This window comes from Emydura macquarii, unplaced genomic scaffold (genome assembly GCF_026122565.2).
Source record: "Emydura macquarii macquarii isolate MOO-44397 ecotype Brisbane River unplaced genomic scaffold, CSIRO-AGI_Emac_v2 contig_1203, whole genome shotgun sequence".
NCBI lineage: Eukaryota > Metazoa > Chordata > Testudines > Chelidae > Emydura > Emydura macquarii.
Genome location: NW_027131340.1, coordinates 173,605 through 198,216, shown reverse-complemented (window position 1 = coordinate 198,216; position 24,612 = coordinate 173,605). Strand labels below are relative to the sequence as shown.

General features: G+C 69.8%; 1 protein-coding gene across 3 annotated transcripts; it reads left to right on the top strand.

Annotated features, from left to right (window-relative positions):
• Positions 1–24,612, top strand: FLNA (filamin A). Of its 3 annotated transcripts, none has more exons than XM_067546923.1 (46): positions 1–907; positions 3,597–3,845; positions 4,099–4,196; positions 4,296–4,443; positions 4,775–4,893; positions 5,067–5,144; positions 5,319–5,481; positions 5,709–5,909; positions 6,991–7,128; positions 7,349–7,472; positions 7,626–7,762; positions 7,967–8,160; positions 8,240–8,353; positions 8,572–8,715; positions 9,095–9,218; positions 9,340–9,500; positions 9,805–9,895; positions 10,038–10,207; positions 10,315–10,432; positions 10,627–10,889; positions 11,094–11,691; positions 11,789–11,962; positions 12,045–12,207; positions 12,317–12,477; positions 12,710–12,880; positions 12,961–13,084; positions 13,276–13,432; positions 13,523–13,712; positions 13,900–13,923; positions 16,174–16,421; positions 16,841–16,943; positions 17,347–17,487; positions 17,613–17,741; positions 17,961–18,134; positions 18,217–18,378; positions 18,463–18,666; positions 18,812–18,964; positions 19,192–19,314; positions 19,670–19,936; positions 20,013–20,150; positions 20,549–20,664; positions 22,195–22,327; positions 22,585–22,761; positions 22,945–23,163; positions 23,345–23,548; positions 23,790–24,612. In XM_067546923.1, exons 1-46 carry the CDS (start codon positions 538–540, stop codon positions 23,975–23,977), a joined length of 7,845 nt encoding a protein of 2,614 aa, XP_067403024.1. In that variant the 5' UTR covers positions 1–537; the 3' UTR covers positions 23,978–24,612. The 3 variants fall into 3 exon arrangements, with proteins under 3 accessions (XP_067403024.1, XP_067403025.1, XP_067403027.1); XM_067546926.1 differs by having other exon boundaries at positions 792–907; positions 3,601–3,845; XM_067546924.1 differs by lacking the exon at positions 13,900–13,923 and having other exon boundaries at positions 2–907.

Sequence of the window (24,612 nt, the reverse complement as noted above, 5' to 3'; positions counted from 1 at the left end):
CCCCCGACCCCCGCCCGTGTCGTGTGAGGCTGTCAGTGTGTGGACGTGAGTCAACGTCTGTCTGTCTGTCTGTCTGTCTGCTCCTGCCCCACCCAGCAGGGGCTAAGCCCCAAATCCTTCCTTCCCCCCGCGCCCCCACATCCTGCCTTTCCGCGCACCTCATCCTGGAGGGGGACCCCGCTCCCCGGGACACCCCCGTGCCCCAGCCCCACGGGACACCCCCTTATCCCCACTCCCCAGCTCCCCGGGACACCCCCGCGCCCCAACCCCGCTGAGTGCTTTTTCCAATATCCCTGCTCCAGGCTCCATGCGCCCCGCTCCGCCGGGGTCTCTCCGTGCCCCCCCCCGCTTGGGGACACCCCCCTCCGTGCCCCCCCCGCTTGGGGACACCCCCCTCCGTGCGCCCGTCCCACATCCCATCTCCCCGCCTCCGCTCGCCCTAGGTCCGGAGCCGGACGGTCCCTGCGGCGGCGCCTTTAACCCAGGGCCCAGCCCAGCCGCGCCGGGTCCCACCCCCGGCCCCGCCCAGCCTTTATCATGAGCGGCTCCCAGGCGCGGCTCCCCCAGGCCGGAGCGGCTGGCGGCGGGGCTGGCCCGGGCGAGGCGGCGGCCGAGATGCCGGCGACCGAGAAGGACCTGGCGGAGGACGCGCCGTGGAAGAAGATTCAGCAGAACACCTTCACCCGCTGGTGCAACGAGCACCTGAAGTGCGTCAACAAGCGCATCGCCAACCTGCAGGCGGACCTGGGCGACGGGCTGCGGCTCATCGCGCTGCTCGAGGTGCTGAGCCAGAAGAAGCTGGGGCGCAAGTACAACCAGCGCCCCACCTTCCGCCAGATGCAGCTGGAGAACGTCTCGGTGGCGCTGGAGTTCCTGGAGCGCGAGAGCATCAAGCTGGTCTCCATCGGTGAGCCGGGCCGGGGGAGGGTTCCGGGGGGGCAGGCGGGAGTGATTCCGGGGGGGCCCGGCCCAGCCTCCACCCTTCCACGGTCTGCGGGGCAGAGGGGCCCGGTTCCGGGTCCCTCGAGACCTTCTCCCCATAGAGCTGGGGGGTCGGGGGGGGGGGAGGAAGCCTTTGGGGGTGTCTCAGCAGGCCCAGAGCGTTGGGGAGCACAACAGCCCCCCAGAGCCACCCTGGGAGGCCAGTTTGCGTCTCATGGGATGGTCCCAGCATGACTGGGGATGGGGGGGCAGCGCCGGGCGGGGGGGTGTCGGGGGGGGGCAGGGCCGGGCCGGGCCGGGAGGGCAGGGGTGTGCGGGGGGCGTGGGGGGGAGGGAAGGCCGGGCTGGCGGGGGATGTGGGGCACAGGCCGGGCTGGCGGGGGATGTGGGGGGGCAGCGCCGGGCGGGGGGGGGATGTGGGGGGGCGCCGGGCGGGGGGGTCGTGGCGGGGGGTCGGCGGGGGGGCCGGGCCGGGCCGGGCCGGCGGGGGGTGTCGGGAGGCAGGAGGGAGTCTCCGTTATGCCGCGGTGCCTGTAACAAAGGCGGGGGGCGGGTCCGTTTCTCTCCCAGGAATGTGCAGTTCGCCCGGGCCAGGCCAGGCAGCGCCGGGGGAGGAAGGGGGGGCCTGGAGTCTGCTGGGATGGGGGCAGGGTTCCTGGGGCCCCTTCTCTGCCAGCCCTGGGGCATGTCTGCCGGGGGGGGGGGGCGTTTCCCCCTTCGCATCTCTGCTGCGGGGGGGCGCGTGGGGAGTGGCCCTCGGAGCTGCATTTCGGGGTGCCGGCGGTCCCTAGGAGTCCGGTCTCTGGGGAGCCCCGTGCCCCCCCGGCTCACTGCGCCTGCAGGGGCTCGGAGTCTGGCTGGGGTGGCCCTGGCTTGCCCCGGAGGGGGGGGCTGCGCCACTACCTGGGAGGGGCCCCACCTCTGCCCTAGGGCCGGGGCTGCCTTGCGTTTTCTGTCCCCCCTCCCGTGCTGTGCTTTGCAGCTGTGTCTCGGCAGGGGGGATGTTGGGGGAGGGGAGGGAGCTGAGCAGTGTGTGTGGGGGGGGGGGGGGAGGCTCCTCTCTGGGATGTGCCCCCCCCCCAGGAGTGAGTCACCCTCCGCCCAGACACTGACTCAAGTCCCTGCCCTGGGGCGGCCTCTGCCAGGAACTCGGGGCTGGCATGAAATGGGGGGCACGCAGGAGCCTGGCTCTCGGGGCTGCCCTTGGGGGGGCAGGGATCCCCAGTCTGTGCTACAGGGACACGGGACGTTGTCATTGCGGGGGGGCCCAGGGCCGGGCTGGGGGAGGGAGTGAGGAGCACTGTCATTGCTGGGGGGGCACTGTCATTGCGGGGGGGCCCAGGGCCGGGCTGGGGGAGGCTGGGGAGGGAGTGAGGAGCACTGTCATTGCTGGGGGGGGCCCAGGGCCGGGCTGGGGGGGCACTGTCATTGCTGGGGGGGCCCAGGGCCAGGCTGGGGGGGGCCCAGGGCCGGGAGTGAGGAGCACTCTTCCCGCTTGGAATAACTGTCCCAGGCTGGGGACTGGCTCGGGGAACTCCCTGCTCTGCATCCCACTGCCTGGGGTGGGGCGGGGCGGGGGGGGCAGGATGTCGGGGGAGGAGCGTGCAGGGGGAGGGCGGGGTGGTCTCCCCTCCCCTGGTGCTGGGGGGGGGGGCGGCAGGATCCACCGGGAGGAGCTGGTGTCTGGCAGCCGCTCCATATAAGGCTAAAAAATGTTGGAGCGTTGGGTGGAGCCTCCAGGAATGGGGGGAGGGGCGGGTTATCCCCTAAAATGGGGGTGGGGGCCTGATCCTGGCAGGATCCTTCCCCCTCCTGCCCTGGGACTGGGTTGGCTGGGGAGGGGGCTGGACACCGACCCTGCTGGGGGCACTGAAGCCCCCATGCCTTGGCACTGGGGAGTTGGGGGACCCCCGGGGGCCCTGGTCGGCTGGCTCTTGCTCTGGGGATGCATGTGGCCTGAACTGGGGGGTCCCCCACTGCATGCTGAGAGTGGCTGGGCCCCCCTGCCCAGCCCCTCGAGTGACAGGCAGGGCTTACCTGGGAGTGTTGCGGGGTGTCCGTTCCTCTGTCCGGGGCTGTGCTGAGGGGGTCGCATGGGGGCAGAAGGGGCCGAGAGCCAGGACTCCTGGGTTCTCGCCCCGGCTTGGGAGGGGAGTGGGTTCTGTCTGCAATGCATTGTGGGGGGCTGGGACCTCGGTTCCCCATGTGGAAGGGGGGGGGTGCTTGTGTCCCTCACTCCCGGCCCGCAGCGCCTGGGCCCCGTCCCTGGAGTGAGTCAGGCAGGGCTGTCCCGGCGGGTTCCCTTCTGTGGCCCAGCCCCCCCAGGTCTGTGCCGATTCCCCTCCCCCGGCCCCATCTGGGCCCCTCGCCAGCCCAGCCGCAGGTTGGGGGAAGGGACTGGGATGAATGGGTTGGGGGCAGACAAGGAAACAGCCTTCCTGGGGGGCGATGGGAGGGGGCAGGAGCCCCTGACGGATGTGGTCATGGCTGGAACCCTGGTGCCCCCCACTCCCGACCCACAGCCCCTGCCAGCCCGGCCCTGGGTTCCCCCAGCTGGGCCGGGGCCCCTCACTCCCGACCCGCAGCCCCTGAGAAGCAATCCCGGGTGCCAGGCCGGGGGCCCCGGCGGTGCTGACGCCCTGCTCCCGCCCCAGACAGCAAGGCCATTGTGGACGGGAACCTGAAGCTGATCCTGGGGCTGATCTGGACCCTGATCCTGCATTACTCCATCTCCATGCCCATGTGGGACGAGGAGGATGAGGAGGAGGCCAAGAAGCAGACGCCGAAGCAGCGGCTGCTGGGCTGGATCCAGAACAAGCTGCCGGAGCTGCCCATCACCAACTTCAGCAAGGACTGGCAGAGCGGGCGGGCGCTGGGGGCGCTGGTGGACAGCTGCGCCCCGGGTGAGGGGCCCGGGGGCGGCACAGCTGGCTGGGCGGGGGCAGGGTGGCCTTGGTCCTGGTTGCAATGCGTTGTAGGGGATGGAGTCTGGCCATCTGGGGCGGCCTCATGGGGGGAGGGAAGGGGGCTCAGGAAGTTGGGGGACCCAGCCCCCCAGCTGGCTGCAACAGGGCAGGGATCCCCAGCAGCTGGGGCTCTGGTGGGGGGCGGGGGGACAGGCTCCATGCTCTTTGCAACTAACCCCCTGCCCCCCAGGTCTGTGCCCCGACTGGGACTCGTGGGACGCCAGCAAACCTGTCAACAACGCCCGTGAGGCCATGCAGCAGGCTGATGACTGGCTGGGCATCCCCCAGGTGGGTCCCGGCCCGGTGGGGGGCGTTCCCTGGGGGGGGTATTGAGGGGGTCTGTCCTGTGGGTGGGGCAGGTCTCATCTCTGCCCTGTCCTGCGGCAGGTCATCACTCCCGAGGAGATCGTGGACCCCAATGTGGACGAGCACTCGGTCATGACCTACCTGTCCCAGTTCCCCAAGGCCAAGCTGAAGCCTGGCGCCCCCCTGCGCCCCAAGCTGAACCCCAAGAAAGCACGAGCCTATGGCCCTGGTGAGTCCTCGGGGCCCTGCCCCAGACTGGGGGGATCAGTTCCCCACTGTCTCAGCTTCTCCCTTTACCCCCCATGTACCCCCGTTTCCCGCCTCCTGTGGGGAGCTTCTGTGCTGACCTTGCATGCTCTTTCTGCTCCCCCGCAGAGATTAACTTGGGGGGCCTGGCCCCTCCCTCCTTGGGGTTCTCCACCCCCTGCCCCCATGGGTCAGGGCTCCCTCCATGGCTGCATCCTCCTTGCCCCTTCTCTGGGTGCCCCATTGCAGCCCCGCTGGGTCCCTAATGGGGTGGGGGGCTGACTCCGCCCCCTGTGGGCTGACTCCGCCCCCAGGTATCGAGCCCACCGGGAACATGGTGAAGAGAAAGGCTGAGTTCACGGTGGAGACCATCAGTGCCGGCCAGGGCGACGTGCTGGTCTACGTGGAGGACCCAGCTGGGCACAGAGAAGAGGTGCGACCCCAGGCCCGGCCGAGGCGGGGGGCTGCGGGTCGGGAGTGAGGGGCGCCGGCCGAGGCGGGGGGCTGCGGGTCGGGAGTGAGGGGCGCCGGCCGGCCTGCGGGTCGGGAGTGAGGGGCGCCGGCCGAGGCGGGGGGCTGCTGGCCTGACGGCCTCTCTCCCTGCAGGCCAAGGTCGTGGCGAACAACGACAAGAACCGAACTTTCTCTGTCTGGTACATTCCCAAAGTGACGGGCGTCCATAAGGTGAGACCCCCTGCCCCTGGTTCCTAGCCCCCCCTCCCCCGCTGGAGAGAGAACCCAGGCGTCCTGGCTCCCGGCCCCTGCTCTAACCACTAGCCTGCCCCCCCCACCCCTGCTGGGGCGAGAACCCAGACGTCCTGGCTCCCAGCCCCCCCCGCTCTGACCCCTCTGCCGCAGGTGACGGTGCTGTTTGCGGGGCAGCACATTGCCAAGAGCCCGTTCGAGGTGGCCGTGGAGAAGTCTCAGGGCGACGCCAGCCGGGTGACGGCCCAGGGGCCGGGCCTGGAGCCCACCGGCAACATCGCCAACAAAGCCACCTACTTCGAGGTCTTCACCGCGGGTGAGCGGGGCCGGCCTGGGGGGCAGGGTCGGGGGGTGCCCTGGAACGGCCAGAGAGGAAGGGAGGTCGGAGGATGGCGGGAGCTGCCTGGGGGGCCCATGGCTGAGCCCTCCCCAGCCTCAGGGCCGGGGGGCGGAGATGGGGGCGCCCGTGGAGATGGGGGGCTGGGGGGAGGGGTGATGGGGGGTGGAGATGGGGGCCTGCGGCTGAGCCCTCCCTGTCCCCAGGCGCGGGGGCCGGCGAGGTGGAGGTGATGGTCGTGGACCCCAGCGGGCGCAAGGGCTCGGTGGAGCAGCAGCTGGAGAACAAGGGCGACAGCACCTACCGCTGCACCTACCGGCCGGCCAGCGAGGGCACCTACACCCTGCACGTCGCCTTCGGGGGCGTGCCCATCCCCCGCAGCCCCTACACGGTCGCCGTGGGGCAGGGTGAGCCCTGGGGGCTGGGGGAGGTAGGGCGGGTCTCCCACAATGCCCTGGGCAGGGTCTGCTCCTGACTCTCTGCCCCCCGCATGGCACCCCCGACACGTCGAGGGTCGTGTTCTCTCTGTCCCCCCCCCGACTCGGGGGAGGGGGGGGGTCACGTTCTCGCTCTCTGTCCCCCCCCGACTCGGGGGAGGGGGGGGGTCGCGTTCTCGCTCTCTGTCCCCCCCCCGACTCGGGGGAGGGGGGGGGTCGCGTTCTCGCTCTCTGTCCCCCCCCGACTCGGGGAGGGGGGGGTCGCGTTCTCGTCTCGGTCCCCCCCCCCGACTCGGGGGAGGGGGGGGGGTCGCGTTCTCGCTCTCTGTCCCCCCCCCCGACTCGGGGGAGGGGGGGGAGTCGCGTTCTCGCTCTCTGTCCCCCCCCCCGACTCGGGGAGGGGGGGGTCGCGTTCTCTCTCTGTCCCCCCCCCCCCGACTCGGGGGAGGGGGGGTCGCGTTCTCGCTCTCTGTCCCCCCCGACTCGGGGGAGGGGGGGGTCGCGTTCTCGCTCTCTGTCCCCCCCCCCCGACTCGGGGGAGGGGGTTCTCTCTCTCTCTGCCCCCTGGCACTGTGGTCCCCTCAAGGGGTGTGGGGGTTCCTGCCCTGCCCCCGTAACCCCGCTCTCTCCTCTTTCCACTCTGCTTCCGGCTGTCCTAGCTGTCTGTCTGTCTCTCTGTCTCTCCGACGAGCCGCCGTCCCGGATCCTCGGCTGGTGCCCCTCACCCTGGCGGCAGGCTGGCCCGGGGCCAATGGTACTGTGAGATCTGGGGGGCTGGGGCTGAGTGTGGGTGTCCATTTCCCCAGACCTGACCCCTGGTCTCCAGGAGGGGGGCTGGGGGCCAGAGAATGCCTGCTTTCAGATTGGGGGGGCTGGACACCTGGGTCCCCTTTCTCACTGCCTAGCAAACAACCCCAGTGCCTGCAGGGGGGGAGCCCCGGATGCCTGGGTTCCTCTCTCACTTGGGATTGTGTAGCCCCAGTGCCCGGCTGGGGTGGGGGGGACACCTGGATGCCCTGGGTCCCTCTCATGGTCTCTCTCTGCCCCCCAGCATGTAACCCCAGCGCCTGCCGGGCCGTGGGGCGGGGGCTGCAGCCCAAGGGGCTCAGGGTGAAGGAGCCGGCGGATTTCAAGGTCTACACCAAGGGCGCCGGCAGCGGAGAGCTGAAGGTCACGGTCAAGGGCCCAAGTGAGTGACCCCCCAAGGGAGTGGCTGGGGGGCCAAGGTGGCTAGGTGGGGGGCAGTTTGGGGTTGCTTGCAGTGACTGGGGGATGTGGGGGGCTGCCCCATGCTGCCCCGTCTCTCCCTGCAGGGGCGCTGCAGCTGTGCAGTGTTTATGGGGGCCCGTGGGGGGGCTGTCCTGCAGGGGGATGGGGACATGGGGGGCTGACCCCATCTCTCCCTGCAGAGGGGCTGGAGAGCATCAAGCAGAAGGATCTGGGCGACGGGGTTTTCGGCTTCGAGTATTTCCCCAGCCTGCCTGGGAACTACACGGTCACCATCACCTGGGGGGGACAACACGTGCCGCGCAGGTGAGCCCCCCGTGGGCTGCTGGCGGGGGGCCTGGCCCCCCTCAGAGCACATTGGGTCAGGGACTGTTGGGGACTGACGCGTGTTGCCGGGGGAGGAGGGGCAGGGGTGTGGCACCCATGGAGGCCCCATTGTGATCTCTCCCCCCTCCCCAGCCCGTTTGAGGTGAAGGTGGGCCCCGAGTGTGGCAGCCAGAAGGTCCGGGCCTGGGGGCCGGGGCTGGAGGGCGGCGTGGTGGGCAAGTCGGCCGACTTCGTGGTGGAGGCCATCGGCGACGACGTGGGGACGCTGGGTGAGTCGGGGGTTCCCGTCTCGGCCCCCCAGGGAAGGGGAGGGGCCCTGGGTGGCGTGTGCGGGGCTGTCCGTCTGGGAAATGCTGGGGCGGGGGGCTGGTTGCTCAGGGTCCCCGTCTCCGTCGGGGCGGTGGGGGGGCTGGTGCCCCGCTGCGGGGCCGCTCTCCTGGGGAGGACGCAGGGCTCACCTCCTGGCCCCGCAGGGTTCTCGGTGGAGGGCCCGTCCCAGGCCAAGATCGAGTGCGACGACCGGGGCGACGGCTCGTGCGACGTGCGCTACTGGCCGCAGGAGCCGGGCGACTACGCTGTGCACGTGCTGTGTAACAGCGAGGACATCCGGCACAGCCCCTTCATGGCCGAGATCCGCCCCGCGCCCCGCGACGTGCACCCCGAGAAGGTACTGCCCTGGGCGCTGCGGGGGGGGGCTGGGGCGGGGGGTGTGGTGAGGGGTCCCCGCTAACCTGCACCCCCCGCAGGTGAAAGCCCACGGGCCCGGGCTGGAGAAGACGGGCGTCGCCATCAACAAACCGGCCGAGTTCACGGTGGACGCCAGGAGCGGGGGCAAGGCCCCTCTGCAGGTGCAGGTGCAGGTGAGCAGGGGGAGCTGCCGGGGGGGCTGGGGTTGGGGGGCTGACCTGCTCTGCCCCCTGGGACTCAGAGGGTGCCCTGCGGGGGCGGGGGGGCTGGCTGGGGCTGACTGGCCAGTGGGGGGGCTGGCGGGCCGGTGGAGCTTAGGGATGGCTGGCCGGGGGCCAGTGGCCAGTGGCCAGTGGGGGGGGCCATCCAGGCTGACAGCTCTGCCCCCCAGGACGCGGAGGGCGCCCCGGTGGAAGTGGCGGTGAAGGACAACGGGAACGGCACCTACAGCTGCTCCTACCTGCCGAAGAAGGCGGTGAAGCACACGGCCGTGGTGTCCTGGGGGGGCGTCAACATCCCCAGCAGCCCCTACCGCGTGAGTGCCGGGGGCGTCACCCATAGCAACAGGCTCGGGCCTAGTGACCCTGCTCAGGCCTGCCCTGGAGTTGGGGTGACTCACTGGAATAGCCCCCCCCCCATGGTCTGTCTTCCTCTGCACTGAGACAGCGGGACAGCCCGGACGCCTGGGGTCTGCCCTCTGCTGGGGGGGGAGCCCGGACGCCTGGGGTCTGCCCTCGGCTGGGGGGGGGGGGGGGGAGCCTGGACACCTGGAGTCTGTCCTCGGATGGGGGGGAGGTGGGGAGGGGAGCAGACCCTGGAGCTGGGATCTCCTGTGGCCCCCCGTCGGGCGCTGGGCCCAGGCGCTGAGCACTGGGGGCGAGGGGCCCCATCTAAACCCGTCCCCTCCCCCCCAGGTCAATGTGGGGGCCGGCAGCCACCCCCACAAGGTGAAGGTGTACGGCCCCGGCGTGGCCAAGACGGGGCTCAAGGCCCACGAGCCGACCTACTTCACCGTGGACTGCGCCGAGGCCGGGCAGGGTGAGTGCGGGGGGGGGGAGGAGCCAGGGAGTGGGGCCGGCGGGGGCCATGGGGGGGGGGGCAGGAGCCGTGGGGGGGCCGGTGGCCGTGCGGGGGAGCTGACGGCTCTGCCGGTCCCCAGGTGACGTGAGCATCGGGATCAAGTGCGCCCCGGGCGTGGTGGGCCCGGCCGAGGCCGACATCGACTTCGACATCCTGCGCAACGACAACGACACGTTCACCGTGCGCTACACGCCCCGCGGGCCGGGCTCCTACACCATCATGGTGCTCTTCGCCGACCAGGTCCGTGCGCTGCCGCGGAGGCCAGGTCTGCCCGTCCCTGGGGCAGTGCTGGGGGGCGCCGGCCTGCTGCTCTCATCGGTCTCTCCTGTGGGGCAGGCTCTGCCATGGGAGCTCCCCACTTCCCAGGATTGAGGGCCCTGGGAGAGCTGCCCTCCATGTTTCGGCTGGTTGGGCATGTGGGGCGGTGGGTCGGGGGCAGCTCTTTGCAGAGGGGAGCTGCCCTGCTCAGGGTGGCAGGGGAACATGGAGGCATGCGTCCTTTTCGGGGGGGCTTCCCCTAACTCCACGCTCCCTGTCCCCCCAGGCCACCCCCACCAGCCCCATCCGCATCAAGGTGGATCCATCCCATGACGCCAGCAAGGTGAAGGCTGAGGGGCCCGGGCTGAACCGGACCGGTGAGTTGGGGGGCAGGGGCTGGTCTGGACAAGGGAAGAAATTGCCTTGTGGGGTGGAGGGGATGCTGGGGGGCAGGCAGTTGCATGCGGGCGCTGGGGGGAGGAGGATACACGCACTGACCCCATCACCTCCCCCCGGCAGGCGTGGAGCTGGGCAAGCCCACCCACTTCACGGTGAACGCCAAGGCGGGGGGCCGGGCCCCCCTGGATGTGCAGTTCACCGGCCCGGCCAAGGGCGAAGCGGTGCGGGACTCGGAGGTGATAGACAACCACGACGGGACCCACACGGTGAAATACACCCCGGTGCAGCAGGTATGGGGGGTCCCTGGGTCTCCACGGGCCCCAAAGCCAGGACGGGGGGGGGGGGGGGGTGCGTCTCCCTGGGGCCGGCTGACGCAGCTCCTTCTCCCCCCTGCCAGGGTAACCTGGGCGTGGCCGTGACCTACGGCGGAGACCACATCCCCAAGAGCCCCTTCAGCGTGGGTGTGGCCCCCAGTCTGGACCTCAGCAAGATCAAGATCGCCGGCCTGGCCGACAGTAGGTCCCCGAGCGCCCAGTGAAGGGGCAAGCGCGGTGCTTGGGGCTGGGAAACTGGCTCCCGTGTGGGGAGGGGACGTCTCCAGGAGCAGTGGGGGGTCCCTGGAGGGGCAGGCGGGGCCCGGCTGTGGAAGGAGGGTGCCGGCAGGAGATGCGCCTGGCCCCGGGGCTCATGGCTCTCCCTCTCCCCGCAGAGGTGGAGGTGGGCAAGGACCAGGAGTTCACGGTCAAGTCCAAAGGGGCCGGCGGGCAGGGCAAGGTGGCCGCCAAGGTCACGGGGCCCTCCAGCAAGCCGGTGCCCTGCAAGGTGGAGCCAGGCCTGAGCCCCGACAACAACGTGGTGAAATTCATCCCGCGCGAGGAGGGGCCCTACGAGGTGCAGGTGACCTACGACGGCGTCCCTGTGCCCGGCAGCCCCTTCCCGCTGGAGGCCGTGCCCCCCACCAACCCTTCCAAGGTGGGTGTCCCCTCTTCCCTCCCCGGGCAGCCCTGACAGTGTCCTGCTGGGAGGGACCTGGGGGCTGAGCCGGATCCCGGCTGGGGGGCTGGAGTCCTTCTGCCCATAGGTGAAGGCTGTGGGGAGGCGGGCAGGGGTCTGTGCCGGGGCGGCCGGGTGCCTGGCGTGGGGCGGGGCCCCTCTCACTCTCCCCTTCCCTTGCAGGTCAAGGCCTATGGGCCAGGGCTGCAGGGCGGACAGGCCGGCTCGCCAGCCCCCTTCACCATCGACACGAAGGGGGCTGGCACGGGGGGCCTGGGGCTGACGGTGGAGGGTCCCTGCGAGGCCAAGATAGAGTGTCTGGACAACGGGGACGGCACCTGCTCTGTCTCCTACCTGCCGACGGAGCCGGGCGACTACAACATCAACATCCTCTTCGCGGGGGCCCACGTGCCAGGCTCGCCTTTCCGGGCCGCCGTCCGCCCCCGCTTCGACCCCTCCAAGGTGACGTGTTCGGGGCCGGGGCTGGAGCGGGCCACGGCCGGCCAGACGGGCCAGTTCCACGTGGACTGCTCTCGTGCCGGCAGCGCCGAACTCACCATCGAGATCATCTCGGAGGCCGGGGCGCCGGCCGAGGTGCGGGTGGAGGATACCGGCGCCGGCACCTACACCATCGCCTACACCCCGCTCTGCCCCGGCACGTACACCATCACCATCAAGTACGGCGGCCAGCCCGTGCCCCACTTCCCCAGCAAGCTGCAGGTGGAGCCAGCCCTCGACACCTCGGGGGTCAAGGTCTATGGGCCCGGCGTGGAGGGCAAAGGTCAGCAGGGCCGGGGGTGAGGTCTATGGGCCGGGCACGGGGGTGCCCTGGGGCGTGGCAGGGGCGTGGCTGGCGCTGAACCCCCCTCTCGGTGCAGGCGTGTTCCGGGAGGCCACGACGGAGTTCAGCGTGGACGCCCGGGCCCTCAGCAAAGCCGGGGGCCCCCACGTCAAGCCCCGTGTGTCCAATCCCTCCGGGAACCTGACCGAGGCCTTGGTGCGGGACCACGGCGACGGCACCTATCACGTGGAGTACACCCCCTACGAGGAGGGTGAGCGGAGGACCGAGCGGGGTCTGGGGGGGACGGGGGGGGGGCCGGAGCCCGCCTCTCTGACCTCCTTCTGCCCCAGCAGGCGTCCACTCAGTCGACGTGACCTACGATGGCAGCGCCGTGCCCGGCAGCCCCTTCCGGGTGCCCGTCAGCGAGGGCTGCGACCCCGCCCGGGTCCGAGTGCACGGGCCAGGCCTGCAGAGTGGCACCACCAACCAGCCCAACAGGTTCACCGTGGAGACCAGGTGAGGGGCCGGGGCGTCGCTGGGGGCTGGCTGGCACCTCGCCGGGCAACCGGCTCTGGCTCGCCGCAGCATTGGCGGCTAGCCCCATTGTGCTTCTCCTCCCGCCCAGGGGTGCTGGCACCGGGGGCCTGGGCCTGGCTGTGGAGGGACCCTCCGAAGCCAAGATGTCCTGCACCGATAACAAGGACGGAAGCTGCTCAGTGGAGTACGTCCCCTACGAACCCGGCACCTACAGTCTCAACGTCACCTATGGTGGGCACCAGGTCCCAGGTAAGGGGCAGGGCCGGGGGTCCCCAGATCCGGAGGGTGAGGCTCAGGGCCGAGCCATGGGGCACCGGGTACATAGAAGGGGGTCCCCAGGTGCTGGGTAAGGGCTGGCCTAGAGAGGTTCTGGGGCTGGCCCTTGGTGGGCCCAGCTTAGGGGGCGCCCCCGGGGGCAGGTGACTGGTGTGGGGCTGAGGGGCAGCAGGCATCAGTTCCTCCTAACCCCTCCCCCCGGCAGGGAGCCCCTTCAAGGTGCCGGTGCACGACGTGGTGGACTCGTCCAAGGTGGTCTGCTCAGGGCCGGGGCTGACGCCGGGCGTCGTGCGGGCCAGTGTGCCCCAGTCCTTCTCTGTGGACACCAGTCAGGCGGGCGTGGCCCCCCTGCAGGTCAAGGTGCAGGGCCCCAAAGGTGAGTGCCTGCTGCTGGGGGGGGCGGGGACGGCCCCCACCCTGCCCAGCCCCCCTGACCCCAGCGGTTCCTTCCCCCAGGCGTGGTGGAGCCAGTGGATGTGGTGGACAATGCGGACGGCACCCAGACCGTGAGCTACGTGCCCAGCCGCGAGGGGCCCTACAGCATCTCCGTGCTCTACGGAGACCAGGAAGTGCCGCGCAGGTGCTGTGGGCCGAGGCCAGGGCATGGGGGGGCTGTGGGGGGCGGGGCTGGAGGGTGCAGGGCGTGAGGCCAGGAAAGGGGCTGGGGGGCTGAGCCGCTGCTGCCATCCAGCAGAGACCTTTCTCTGCTCCTGGGGGCCGTGGGGCACAGCTGCCCCACAGCCTGTGCTGACCTCCGGCCCCATTCTCCAGCCCCTTCAAGGTGAAGGCGCTTCCCACCCATGACGCCAGCAAGGTGAAGGCCAGCGGCCCTGGGCTGAACACCACGGGGGTGCCCGCCAGCCTCCCCGTGGAATTCACCATCGATGCCACGGACGCCGGCGAGGGGCTGCTGGCCGTGCAGATCACGGTGAGTGGGGCAGGAGAGGGGCAGCCTGGGGGAGGGGAGCGCTGCGGGATGTGGTGTCCCTTCTCTCTTCATCCCCCCTGCTGCCCCCAGGACCCCGAGGGAAAGCCTAAGAAGGCCACGATCCGGGACAACCAGGATGGCACCTACACAGTCTCCTACGTGCCGGACACAACGGGCCGCTACACCATCCTCATCAAATACGGGGGGGACGAGATCCCCTACTCGCCCTACCGCATCCGCGCCTTGCCCACCGGCGACGCCAGCAAGTGCACCGTCACCGGTGAGCGCCACAGCCGGGGCGGGCCATGGGGCGGGCGGGGGGTCACGCCAACCTCACGCTGACACACACCGCCTGCTTCGGCAGCCACCTCCGGGCCCCGCCGCTGCGGGAGGGGGGCGGGGGGCGCCCGGGGGTGTGATCCGTGTCTCACTTGACCTTTCCTCGCTTCTCTGCCCCGTCACCGTAGTGTCGATCGGAGGTCACGGGCTAGGTAAGCCAGCCGCTGCACCCTCCCCCCCCTGCATGGCTCCAGGGCCGCATGTCCGCTAGCCACGTCCGGCCGCCTGGCCCCAGGCTGCATGGCTTCGGGAGGGACAGACGGGCGAGCCCACCTCTCCTGGCAGCAATACCATGGGGGGCCTGGGACATGACGGCCATCTCCTCCCTGGCTGTGGTGCATAGGGAGCGCAGTCATCTCTTCATCCGCTCCGCAGGCCTCTCTCGCCGGCTCCATAGGGGGGCCAGGCACCTGCCCTGCCGTAGGCTGGGGGCTCCGGTCCCTCTGCGGAGCAGAGCCCCCATGCCTGGATCTGCCACTCTTGGCCTGGGGTCCTCCAGGGCGCCCTTCAGAGCTCCTGGAACAGATTCTCACCCAAGCCAAACGCTTCTCCCGGGGTGACCCCATCTTCGTTTCCTGGCGGTGGGAAGTGGAACCATTTCCCGTCAAATCGACGCCGCCTCTGGCTTGGACTTGAAAGCTGGCTCCTTCGAGCCTCGCTCTCCTCCCCCAGAGAACTGGGTTCAATCTTGGCTGCAAGCGGAAATCAGATCCTTTGACTCAGCCGTGGGGCTTTTCGGTTTAACGTCTTCCCACCCGACTCCGCCAGACACGGAGCTGACTCATCTCTGTGGCTGTGCGGGTTAGACCAAACCACCCTCGCTGGGGCGTCTCCCAGCAGCTCTTAAAAACCAGGAGGTTTTTTTTTTTTACCCCACTTCCTCTGCAGAGACATGGAAATTGGTGCTTCTAACGAGTCATTTGCTTAAAGACGCCAGGTGAAAGCTTGTTTCTGGCTTTACAAACATGCTCCAGAAAGTGACTCTTTAAAGGCATGGGTTTATTTTTCTCTGTGGGGAAACTGAGTCAAATCTGTCGCCTAAAGCAGCGGTTCTCAACCAGTGGTACACGTACCACAGGTGGTATTTCGAAGAAGGCTGGGTGGTACTCGAGCCGTACCGCGCCGCCGAATCCGCCGCCGAAAAATTCCCCCTCCCCCCCCCCCACCGCCGCAAAACCCTGCCGCCGAAAAGGGGCAAACGGCGGCAGGGTTTCGGCGGAGGGCATTGTTCCCCCCCATGTAATGCTCCCACAGCTGAAAGTCCCCTGCCGCCACGAAACCCCGCTGCTGCCGAAAAGGGGGGGGGGGGGGACACAGAAACGGTTGAGAACCGCTGGCCTAAAGGATGCTTCAAGAGAGAAGGAGCCGGGTTTGTCTTGCTGACTGGCAGTGCCGTTTTTCCTGGCTGGGCTCCTCCCACGGAGGCAGCCTAGATGCTGAGGACTGAGTTGGCTTTTGGGGCTGAAATGCGCTGGTTTGAGCTGTGACTGGGTGACCACGCACTCAGCCTGCGGGCGGTTTGAGCCGAGCAGCGACTTCACCCAATTTGTCCTTGTCGTTTGCTTCGCTTTTAAAGCAAAAAAGGTTCAAACCCGGTCCCTAAGCCAAACCCTTCTGTAAGCCCCAGGTCTGGGGCTATCTCCCCGGGCCTCTGGGCATGCGCCCCCAAACCTGGCCTTTCGGGGGGCCAGTTCTCCAGGCAGGGGGCTCTTCAGACTCAAAATCCTCCTGAAGGATTCCCAGTGTCGCTGGCCCATCCTAAACAGCTGGGGGGGTCTCTAACCCCCAAAGCGTTGAACCCAGGCCCTCCCACTGTAAGGTTGCTTGCCAGGGGGGAGAGGTTGGCCCCGGGCGGGAGGGGCTGCTTTGCTTTGCTGCCCGGGCTTTAACTGCCAGCTCAACGCGCTCCATCCTGGGCGCCGCATGGCACGAGTTGGCTGGTTCTCAGCTGTCTGAGGCAAGGGAGCTAGGAGAAGGGGGTGCAACAGGCTGGGCCAGGCCTGGGCTGGGATTGAGGCCCTGTCGCTGCAGGCGCTGCACAGATGCTGCGGGGGGTGGGCAGGGGGCTGTGAACTTGGAGGGGACCAGGGGCACAGTCTGACAGAGACCCCGATTTCAGCTGGTTCTATGCCGCCCCCATCGGCCGGCCCAAGTCTGTTTGGGGGCATCCGTGCAGCCCCTTGCTCCGTGGAGGCGTCTGCAGGGATGACAGCCCCCCAGCTTCAGGCAGGGTCTGTGCAGCATGGGGTGCGGCCGGGGGGAGGGGGCTTTTCCGGACCCGGGGGGCGTGGCTGGGGTGAAGTTTGGGGCAGGAGGGGATTTCCTTTCCCGGCTGGTGCAGTTAAGTGGAAGGGGTGGGGGGCGGCTTGGGCAGATTCTCAGTCCCCGCCCCCCTCTGCCAGGCGCGGGGATCGGGCCCACCATCCAGATCGGGGAGGAGACAGTCATCACGGTGGACACCAAGGCGGCAGGCAAGGGGAAGGTGACCTGCACGGTCTGCACGCCCGACGGCTCCGAGGTGGATGTGGACGTGGTGGAGAACGAAGACGGCACCTTCGACATCTTCTATACGGCCCCCCAGCCCGGCAAATACGTCATCTGCGTCCGCTTCGGGGGCGAGCACATTCCCAACAGCCCCTTCCAGGTCCTGGTGAGTGCTGGGGCCGGGCCCCTCCCCAGGCTTCTGCCTCCACCCTGCCCCAGGCCGGGAACCTCAGCCACTCGTCTGTCTGTCCGTTGGTGTCCCAGGGCACCAGCGCCCCTTCCGGGTGGCCCCTCAGTCCCTCCCAGGCCCATCGCGAGGGGCCGGCTCAGTGACATGGGACGCCCCAGACGGGGCTGGGCTGCCGGTGGTCGGGAAGCAACAACCACGCAGCCATCTTCCCAGGCTCGACACTTGCTCACGTGCTGGACTGGCTTGGGTGCCTCCTCCCAGCTGGGCATTGCAGGAGCCCCCCTCTGACCTGCCTTTCCCCAGGGGGCGCAGAGCCTCTGGGGCAGGCCGTGCCTCCCCTGCTCTGCACGTGGCAACCTCCCTTCACTGTGGTGTCTGGGGCGGGTCTTTCTCAGGCCACGGACCGTCCCCTGCTGGGCGTCAACGGCCTGGACGTGGCCGGGCTGCGGCCCTTCGACCTGGTCATTCCGTTCACCATCAAGAAAGGGGAGATCACCGGTACGTCTGGGGGCAGCTGGGTGGTGCTGCGTTCCGGGGGGCGGGCGGTAGCTGCAGTGCAGCGGGCCCATCGCCAGCAAAAGCTGGTCCCCCACATGGGGGTCCTCGGGCAGGGGAAACCCGAATATAGCCAGGTCAGTCCCATGGGCCCATCTAGCCCGGTGCCCAGCCTGGAGTCCCCTGCCCCCTGGGCCCATCTCTAGTGACCGCCAGTGCCAAAGGGAGGGGTCGGCAGCCCCCCCACCCACACACCTTCAGGCCTGTAACAGATGTCGGCTCAAGCCCTGTATAACCAGCCCCCCACCCCCACCCCGCTGCTGCGGGGCCGTGTCTCAGCTAGCAGGGGCCGGCTGGGGTCCAGGACTGACACCCGCTCTCCTCCCCCCCTGCTCTGTCTCCCCAGGCGAAGTCCGGATGCCCTCGGGGAAGGTGGCCAAGCCAGACATCACAGATAACAAGGACGGGACGGTGACGGTGAGATACGCACCGACGGAAGCTGGGCTGCACGAGATGGACATCCGTTATGACACCATGCACATCCCAGGTGCCGCGGGGGGCAGGCCGGGGGGCAGCCTCGGTGGGGGGGGGATGTGGCCCAGGAGAGGTGCAGGGGCACCCGTGGCTTGGGGGGCAGGATGGTGGCTAGGTCTCACCTCCCGTGTCCCCCAGGGAGCCCCCTGCAGTTCTACGTGGACTATGTCAACAGTGGCCACGTGACGGCCTACGGCCCGGGGCTGATCCACGGCGTGGTCAACAAGCCGGCCACCTTCACTGTCAACACCAAGGACGCCGGCGAAGGTGAGGCCTGCAGCCAGGACGCCTGGGTTCGCTCCCTGGCTCTGGGCGGGGAGTGGGGTCCGGTGGGTCAGAGCAGGGGGCCGGGAGACGCCGCTCTGTCAGGCACAGTGATGCCATGATGGAGGGGACAGGCTGAGACGCCGAGGAGCCGAAAGGTGCTGGGGTGGGGGCTGGGCCTTGCTGGGGGGCCCGGCCGCACTGACGCCCCCACCCCCGCAGGCGGGCTCTCCCTGGCCGTCGAGGGTCCCTCCAAGGCGGAGATCAGCTGCACCGACAACCAGGACGGCAGCTGCAGTGTCTCCTACCTGCCCGTGCTGCCCGGCGACTACAGCATCGTGGTGAAATACAACGAGGCGCACATCGCCGGGAGCCCCTTCACCGCCCGCATCACTGGTCAGCAGGGCTTGGGCGGGGGGGGGGGCATGGCAGGGGGTGAGGGGTCCCCTCGCCCCCCACTCATCCCCTTCGTCCCCAGGTGACGACACGCTGCGCATGTCCCAGCTGAAGGTCGGGTCCTCGGCTGACATCCCTCTGGACATCGTGGAGACGGACCTGAGCCAGCTGACGGCGACCGTCACCCCCCCGTCGGGGCGCGAGGAGCCCTGCCAGCTCAAGCGGCTGCGCAACGGCCATGTGGGTGAGTCGCCCGCGTCCGTCCCCCCCCCGGCTCTGCTAGTCCCCCGCGGCGCTGCCGCCACCCCTCACTCTCCACCTCCCCCAGGAATCTCCTTCGTGCCCAAGGAGGTGGGCGAGCACCGGGTGAGCATCAAGCGGAACGGGCAGCACGTACCCAACAGCCCCCTGACGGTGACCATCAGCCAGTCGGAGATCGGAGACGCCAGCCGCGTCCGCGTGGCGGGGCCCGGGCTCAGCGAGGGCCACACCTTCCAGCCGGCCGAGTTCGTCATCGACACGCGGGACGCAGGTGCGGCTGCAGGACGCCTGGCTTCTCTGCCGGCTGGGGGGGAAGCCGGGTCTGGTGGTTACAGGGAGGGGTGGGAGCCAGGGCGCCTGGGTTCTCTGAGGGGGGGCCATTGCCTACAGCCCCCCCACACCTGCTGTGCCCCCAGGCTATGGCGGGCTCAGCCTGTCCATCGAGGGACCCAGCAAGGTCGACATTAACACCGAGGACCTGGAGGACGGGACCTGCCGTGTCACGTACTGTCCCACGGAGCCAGGCAGCTACCTCATCTCCATCAAATTCGCCGACCAGCACGTGCCAGGTGGGCCCCACGCGCTGCCCGGCCTGCAGCCCGTTGCCTGGGTGCTGGGCGAGCTCTGCTGTGGGGCTGCCCGACCCGGGGTGGGGGTGCCGCAGCCGGGGGGATGAGGTACTGAGGGGGGAACCGGCTGTCTGAGTGGTCCGTTGCGTGTGCAGGGGGGTGCTATGTCCTGTGTGGGTGACCCCAGTGGGTGCCATGGGGCTTTGCCTGACCTCCTTCCCCCACAGGGAGCCCCTTCTCAGTGAAGGTGACGGGCGAGGGGCGGGTGAAGGAGAGCATCACCCGGCGCCGCCGTGCCCCCCCCGTGGCCAACGTGGGCAGCGCCTGTGACCTCAGCCTCAAGATCCCAGGTGAGCCGGGCGGGTCTGTGGCCAGCTTGTGCTGGGGGGCGGGAGGAGGGACCTCTCTGCCTGGGGGTGAAAGCTGTGCGGCCTGCTTGGGCAGCTGTGGGGGGTCGTGTCCCAGAGATGAGCTTGGGGGGCTGTAGAAAGCTATGGGGAGGTGTAACCCCTGCAGACGGCCTGGGGCAGGTGCCGGGGGCGGGCGGGTCCATGGGGCTCTGACCCCCACAGACGGCCTGGGGCAGGTGCCGGCGGCGGGCGGGTCCATAGGGCTCTGACCTGCACAGACGGCCTGGTGGAGGTGCCAGGAGCCGCGGAGGCGGGGAGGGGCGGGTCCATGGGGTTCTGACCCCTCTCCCCGCAGAGATCAGCCTGGCGGACGTGACGGCCCAGGTGACGGGCCCCTCGGGGCAGCGGCTGGCCGCCGAGGTGCTGGAGGCGGAGAACAGCACCTACTGCGTGCGCTTCGTGCCGGCCGAGACGGGCGTGCATTCGGTCAGCGTGAAGTACAAGGGGCAGCACGTGCCCGGCAGCCCCTTCCAGTTCACCGTGGGGCCGCTGGGCGAGGGCGGCGCCCACAAGGTGCGGGCAGGGGGCCCCGGGCTGGAGCGAGCCGAGGCCGGCGTACCAGGTAAGGGGGGGCCGGGGGAGCCAGGGGGCCAGCATAGTGGCCTGGGTAACAGCGTTTTTCCTCCCCTCCCCCCCAGCCGAGTTCAGCATCTGGACGCGGGAGGCAGGCGCCGGGGGCCTCTCCATCGCCGTCGAGGGGCCCAGCAAGGCCGAGATCGCCTTCGAGGACAGGAAGGACGGCTCCTGCGGCGTGGCCTACATCGTCCAGGAGCCAGGTGGGGCGGCCAGTGGGGGTGCAGAGAAACCCCATTAACTGACGTGGGGTGGGGGCGACCCGGCCGTGGGGCTGATCCCCATCTCCCCCAGGGACTGAGGAGGTGCTGGGGGGGCAGGGCTGGCTGGGGGGCAGGGCTGGCCGTGGGCTGATCCCCGTCTCCCCCGGGGACTGAGGAGGTGCTGGGGGGGCAGGGCTGGCTGGGGGGCAGGGCTGGCCGTGGGCTGATCCCCGTCTCCCCCGGGGACTGAGGAGGTGCTGGGGGGCAGGGCTGGCTGGGGGGCAGGGCTGGCCGTGGGCTGATCCCCGTCTCCCCCGGGGACTGAGGAGGTGCTGGGGGGGGGCAGGGCTGGCTGGGGGGGGACAGGGCTGGCCGTGGCTGATCCCCGTCTCCCCCAGGTGACTATGAGGTGTCGGTGAAGTTCAATGAGGAGCACGTGCCTGAGAGCCCCTTCGTGGTGCCGGCCGCGGCGCCCTGCCACGACGCCCGGCGCCTCACTGTGACTAGCCTTCAGGTGAGGCACTGGGAGAAACCCCCCCTCCTGCCCCCCACGGCCCGGCTGGGTCCCCCGCCTTCCTGGCCACCGGCACAGGCCCCAGGGGAAGGGCGCGGCTGCAGGGCTGGGCGAGGGGGTGCTGGGAGGAGAGTGATGTGTCCTAGAGGTCCCTGGTTCTGAGTCACTACTGCCCATGGGGGGGCCAGCCCCCCAACTCCACTGGCCACAGCCCCACGGCTCCCTCATCGACATACAGGAGTAATACATGTGGGGAAACTGAGGCGCGCACATGGCACTCAGAGAAAGCCCCAAGAATATCTCCACTTCATCAGAGATCGCAGGGCAGACTCTTGGTGCAGCATCTGTGGGGCAGGTTCGGACATGGTGGGGGCTGAATCTAGCCAGTTAGACCCCGCCCCATCTGCTGACGTGACCCATAGTCTGGGGGCCTGTACCCCTGTAAATAGAAGGTAGAAGTGGGGGGGTTGCTGTCCGTTTCTGTGTGGCACAGTGTCACGCTGCATGGGGGGCTCAGCAGGTCCTGGCACCGCAGGATTGTCCGGCCCTCCCCGCCCCACGACGGAGAATGGGAATCGATCTGACAGCCCCATGCACACGCACCCGGCCTGGCCTGGCCTGCCTGCGAGCTCCTGTCACCAGAACAGACTCCCCAGCCACGGCCACGTGTGAAAACCCCCCAGCCCCTTTCTCCAGCCTGGCCTGCACGGGGGGAACCCTACCCCACAGGCCACTGTTTGCCAGCAGCTCAGCCCCCCAGGCCTTTGATCCTCCCTTGTAAACCAGGGTGCACTGGCTCCCAGGGCCCAACCACTCCCCTCCGCCCGCGTTCCACGCCATGGGGAGGTCCTGGGGGCTAGAGGGGGTCTCTGCCTGCTGTGGGGGCAGAGGGTGGCGCAGCCGCGGGGGGCTGGGGGCAGAGGAGGAGTTGGGGTCTGTGCCGGCCCAGGACAGCGGGTGTCCCCCCAGCCGCCCCGGGGCGCCGTGGTTTTCTCTCGTGTCTCTTTTAAAGGCTATTAACAGGTCCCGCCCAGCCAGGTGCTGCTTAAAGAGAGAGAGCTGCCTGCCCCCCTCGCTGCCACCGGGCCCACAGGGTGCCCTACCGTGGGCTGCTGGGAGGGCTCCCTGCCCCCCATATCTCGGGGCTTTCCCTCTGGTCCCCTGGCCAGGTGCCAGGCCCCCATTCCCTGCCCCATGCTGGCCCCCCGGCCCTACACTGGCCCCCCGGGCTGGCCCTGGGCCTCCCGACCCAACACTGGTTCCCCAACCTGGGTCTGGGTCCCCGTTCCCTGCCCCACGGCCCAACATTGGCCCCCTGTTCCCTGCCCCACGGCCCAACACTGGCCCCTCCCCAGCCTGGCACCAGGCCCTCCAGGCCAATGCTGGCCCCCTGCCCCTCCAGCCCCTGCCCCAGCTCTCCCTCTTTAAGCAGGCCGGGCCCAGCAAGGTAAGTGAAGCTGGCTGGGATGGGGTGCCCCCCGCACCCCCCACGTGCCCCCCCGGCCCCGCTAACGCTGTCTGTGCTTCCAGGAGTCGGGGCTCAAGGCCCACCAGCCAGCTTCCTTTGCAGTCAGCCTGAACGGCGCCAAAGGGGCGCTGGAGGCCAAGGTGCACAGCCCCTCGGGCGCGCTGGAGGAATGCCACGTCACCGAGATCGATGAAGGTGAGGCCGCCCGCCGCGCAGAGGGGCCTGGACCCCCGTGTGGGGCAGGCTGGGCCCGTAACATACGCACCTGGGAGCGGGGTACACAGGAGCCCCCAGGCTCTAACCACTAGCCCCCACTGCCCTCCCACAGCCAGGGAGAGAACCCAGGCGTCCTGGCGGCTGCCCCCCTGCCCCGATCCCCAGCCCCTCCCCACTGAGCAGTGATGGTGGGGGGCAGGGCCCCGGCTCCCCCCTTACTGCTGCCCTTCCCCCAGATAAATACGCCGTGCGCTTCATCCCGCGGGAGAACGGCGTCTACTCCGTCGATGTCAAGTTCAACGGCTCCCACATCCCCGGCAGCCCCTTCAAGATCCGCGTCGGCGACCCGGGCCAGGCGGGCGACCCGGGCCTGGTGTCTGCCTACGGCGCCGGCCTGGAGGGGGGCACCACGGGTAGGGTCTGCGGGGCAGGAGGCGGGGCGCCGGCCGGGGGAGGGAGGGGCTGAGCAGGGGGCTGTGGGGCGGGGGGGGCCAGGCGAGCAGGGGGCTGTGGGGCAGGAGGCGGGGCGTCAGCCGGGAGGGGGCTGAGCAGGGGGTGGGGGGCAGGACACCAGTGTTGACACCCGCCCCCCACAGGCAGCCCGGCAGAGTTCGTGGTGAACACGACTAGCGCGGGCCCCGGGGCGCTGGCCGTGACCATCGACGGCCCCTCCAAGGCGCAGATGGAGTGCCAGGAGTGCGCCGAGGGCTACAGAGTGACCTACACGCCCCTGGCGCCCGGCAGCTACCTCATCTCCATCAAGTACGGCGGCCCCCACCACATCGCCGGCAGCCCCTTCAAGGCCAAGATCACAGGTGTGCGCCCCGGGCGGAACTCGGCTGGGGGCGGTCCCTTCCCAAGCCCTGCCCATGGGGGCAGGGCCACCCCCCCAGCAATGGGCTCAGGCTCTCTGCACACTCAGGTGCCGCCGGCTGGGCGGGAGCCCGGGGGGAGGGTCCCTCTGCTGCCCCCTGACTTGGATCTCTCCCCCCACAGGCTCCCGCCTGGTGAGCAGCCACAGCCTGCACGAGACGTCGTCGGTGGTGGTGGACGCGGCCGGGGGGCCGGAAGTGGCCGTGCTGCAGGGGGCACCCCCCAAGTTTGCCTCTGACGCCAGCAAGGTGGTGGCCAAAGGGCTGGGGCTGAGCAAGGGCTTTGTGGGCCAGAAGAATTCCTTCACCGTGGACTGCAGTAAAGCAGGTGCGGGGCGGGGTGGGGCGGGCCCGGGAGGGGCCCTGGAGCCGTGGGGTGCCTGGCCAGGGCTGGAGGGTCTGGGGTGTCACAGCACCCCCATGTGGGAGGGGCAATGGGGCAGCCCCGGCCCCCCCACAGAGCCCCTGGGTGGTTCTGTGAGGCGTCGGCAGGGGGAGGGGAACCGAGTTGGGGTCTGGTTGGGGCGACTGGGCCCCCCTCTCCCTGCTGACCCCTGCCTGCCCCCCAGGGAACAACATGCTGCTGGTGGGGGTGCAGGGCCCGCGCACGCCCTGCGAGGAGATCGTGGTCAAGCACCTGGGCAACCGGCTCTACAGTGTCTGCTACCTGGTGCGGGAGAAAGGCGACTACGTGCTGGTGCTGAAGTGGGGCGACCAGCACGTGCCCCACAGCCCCTTCCACGTCTCCGTGCCGTAGCCTGCGCACCTGGCCCCCGCTGCCGACTACCTGCCCCCTCTCGGAACCACTGCCTGGACAGAACCACAGACCCGGGGGCCGGGCCGGGCGCTCCCCGCCCGCCCGCCGCTTCGCCAAGTAACCAGCCCCCGGCTGCCTCCTGGTTTATTTTCTGGTTAATTGTTTTGTGCACGCCAGCCGCCCCCGACCCCCCCGGGCCGGGGAATAAACTGTTCTGCTTCAGCTGCCAGCCGTCCGTCTGTCTGTCCGTGGCAGGGGCCCCTGGGGTAGGGTGCTGGGGCGAGGGAACCTGGCTCCCCTCAGGAGTCTCCTCCATCCAGTGGCAAGGAGTCCCGCAGGTCCCCACAGCCACGGTGCCTGCTGCAACCCTGCCTGCCCCACCCCTCCCCCGTGGGCTGTTGTCAGCCGCCTGCATTGCTGGGAGCTGCCCTCCCCCCGGCCTCCCCAGCCCAGGCGTGGGCCCAGCAGGGCTTGCACCATCCTCCCTGGGCTCCAGAAATAGCTAGAGGCCAGGCCTGCCCCACCCTTCCCCCAGCCCCTGGCCCGAGCGCTGCCTCCCTCTACCCACAGGAAACCCCACCCGGTACAGAGCAGCGCAGCGCAGGGCTGGCGGGGGGGGGAGGGGTGGGTGGGGG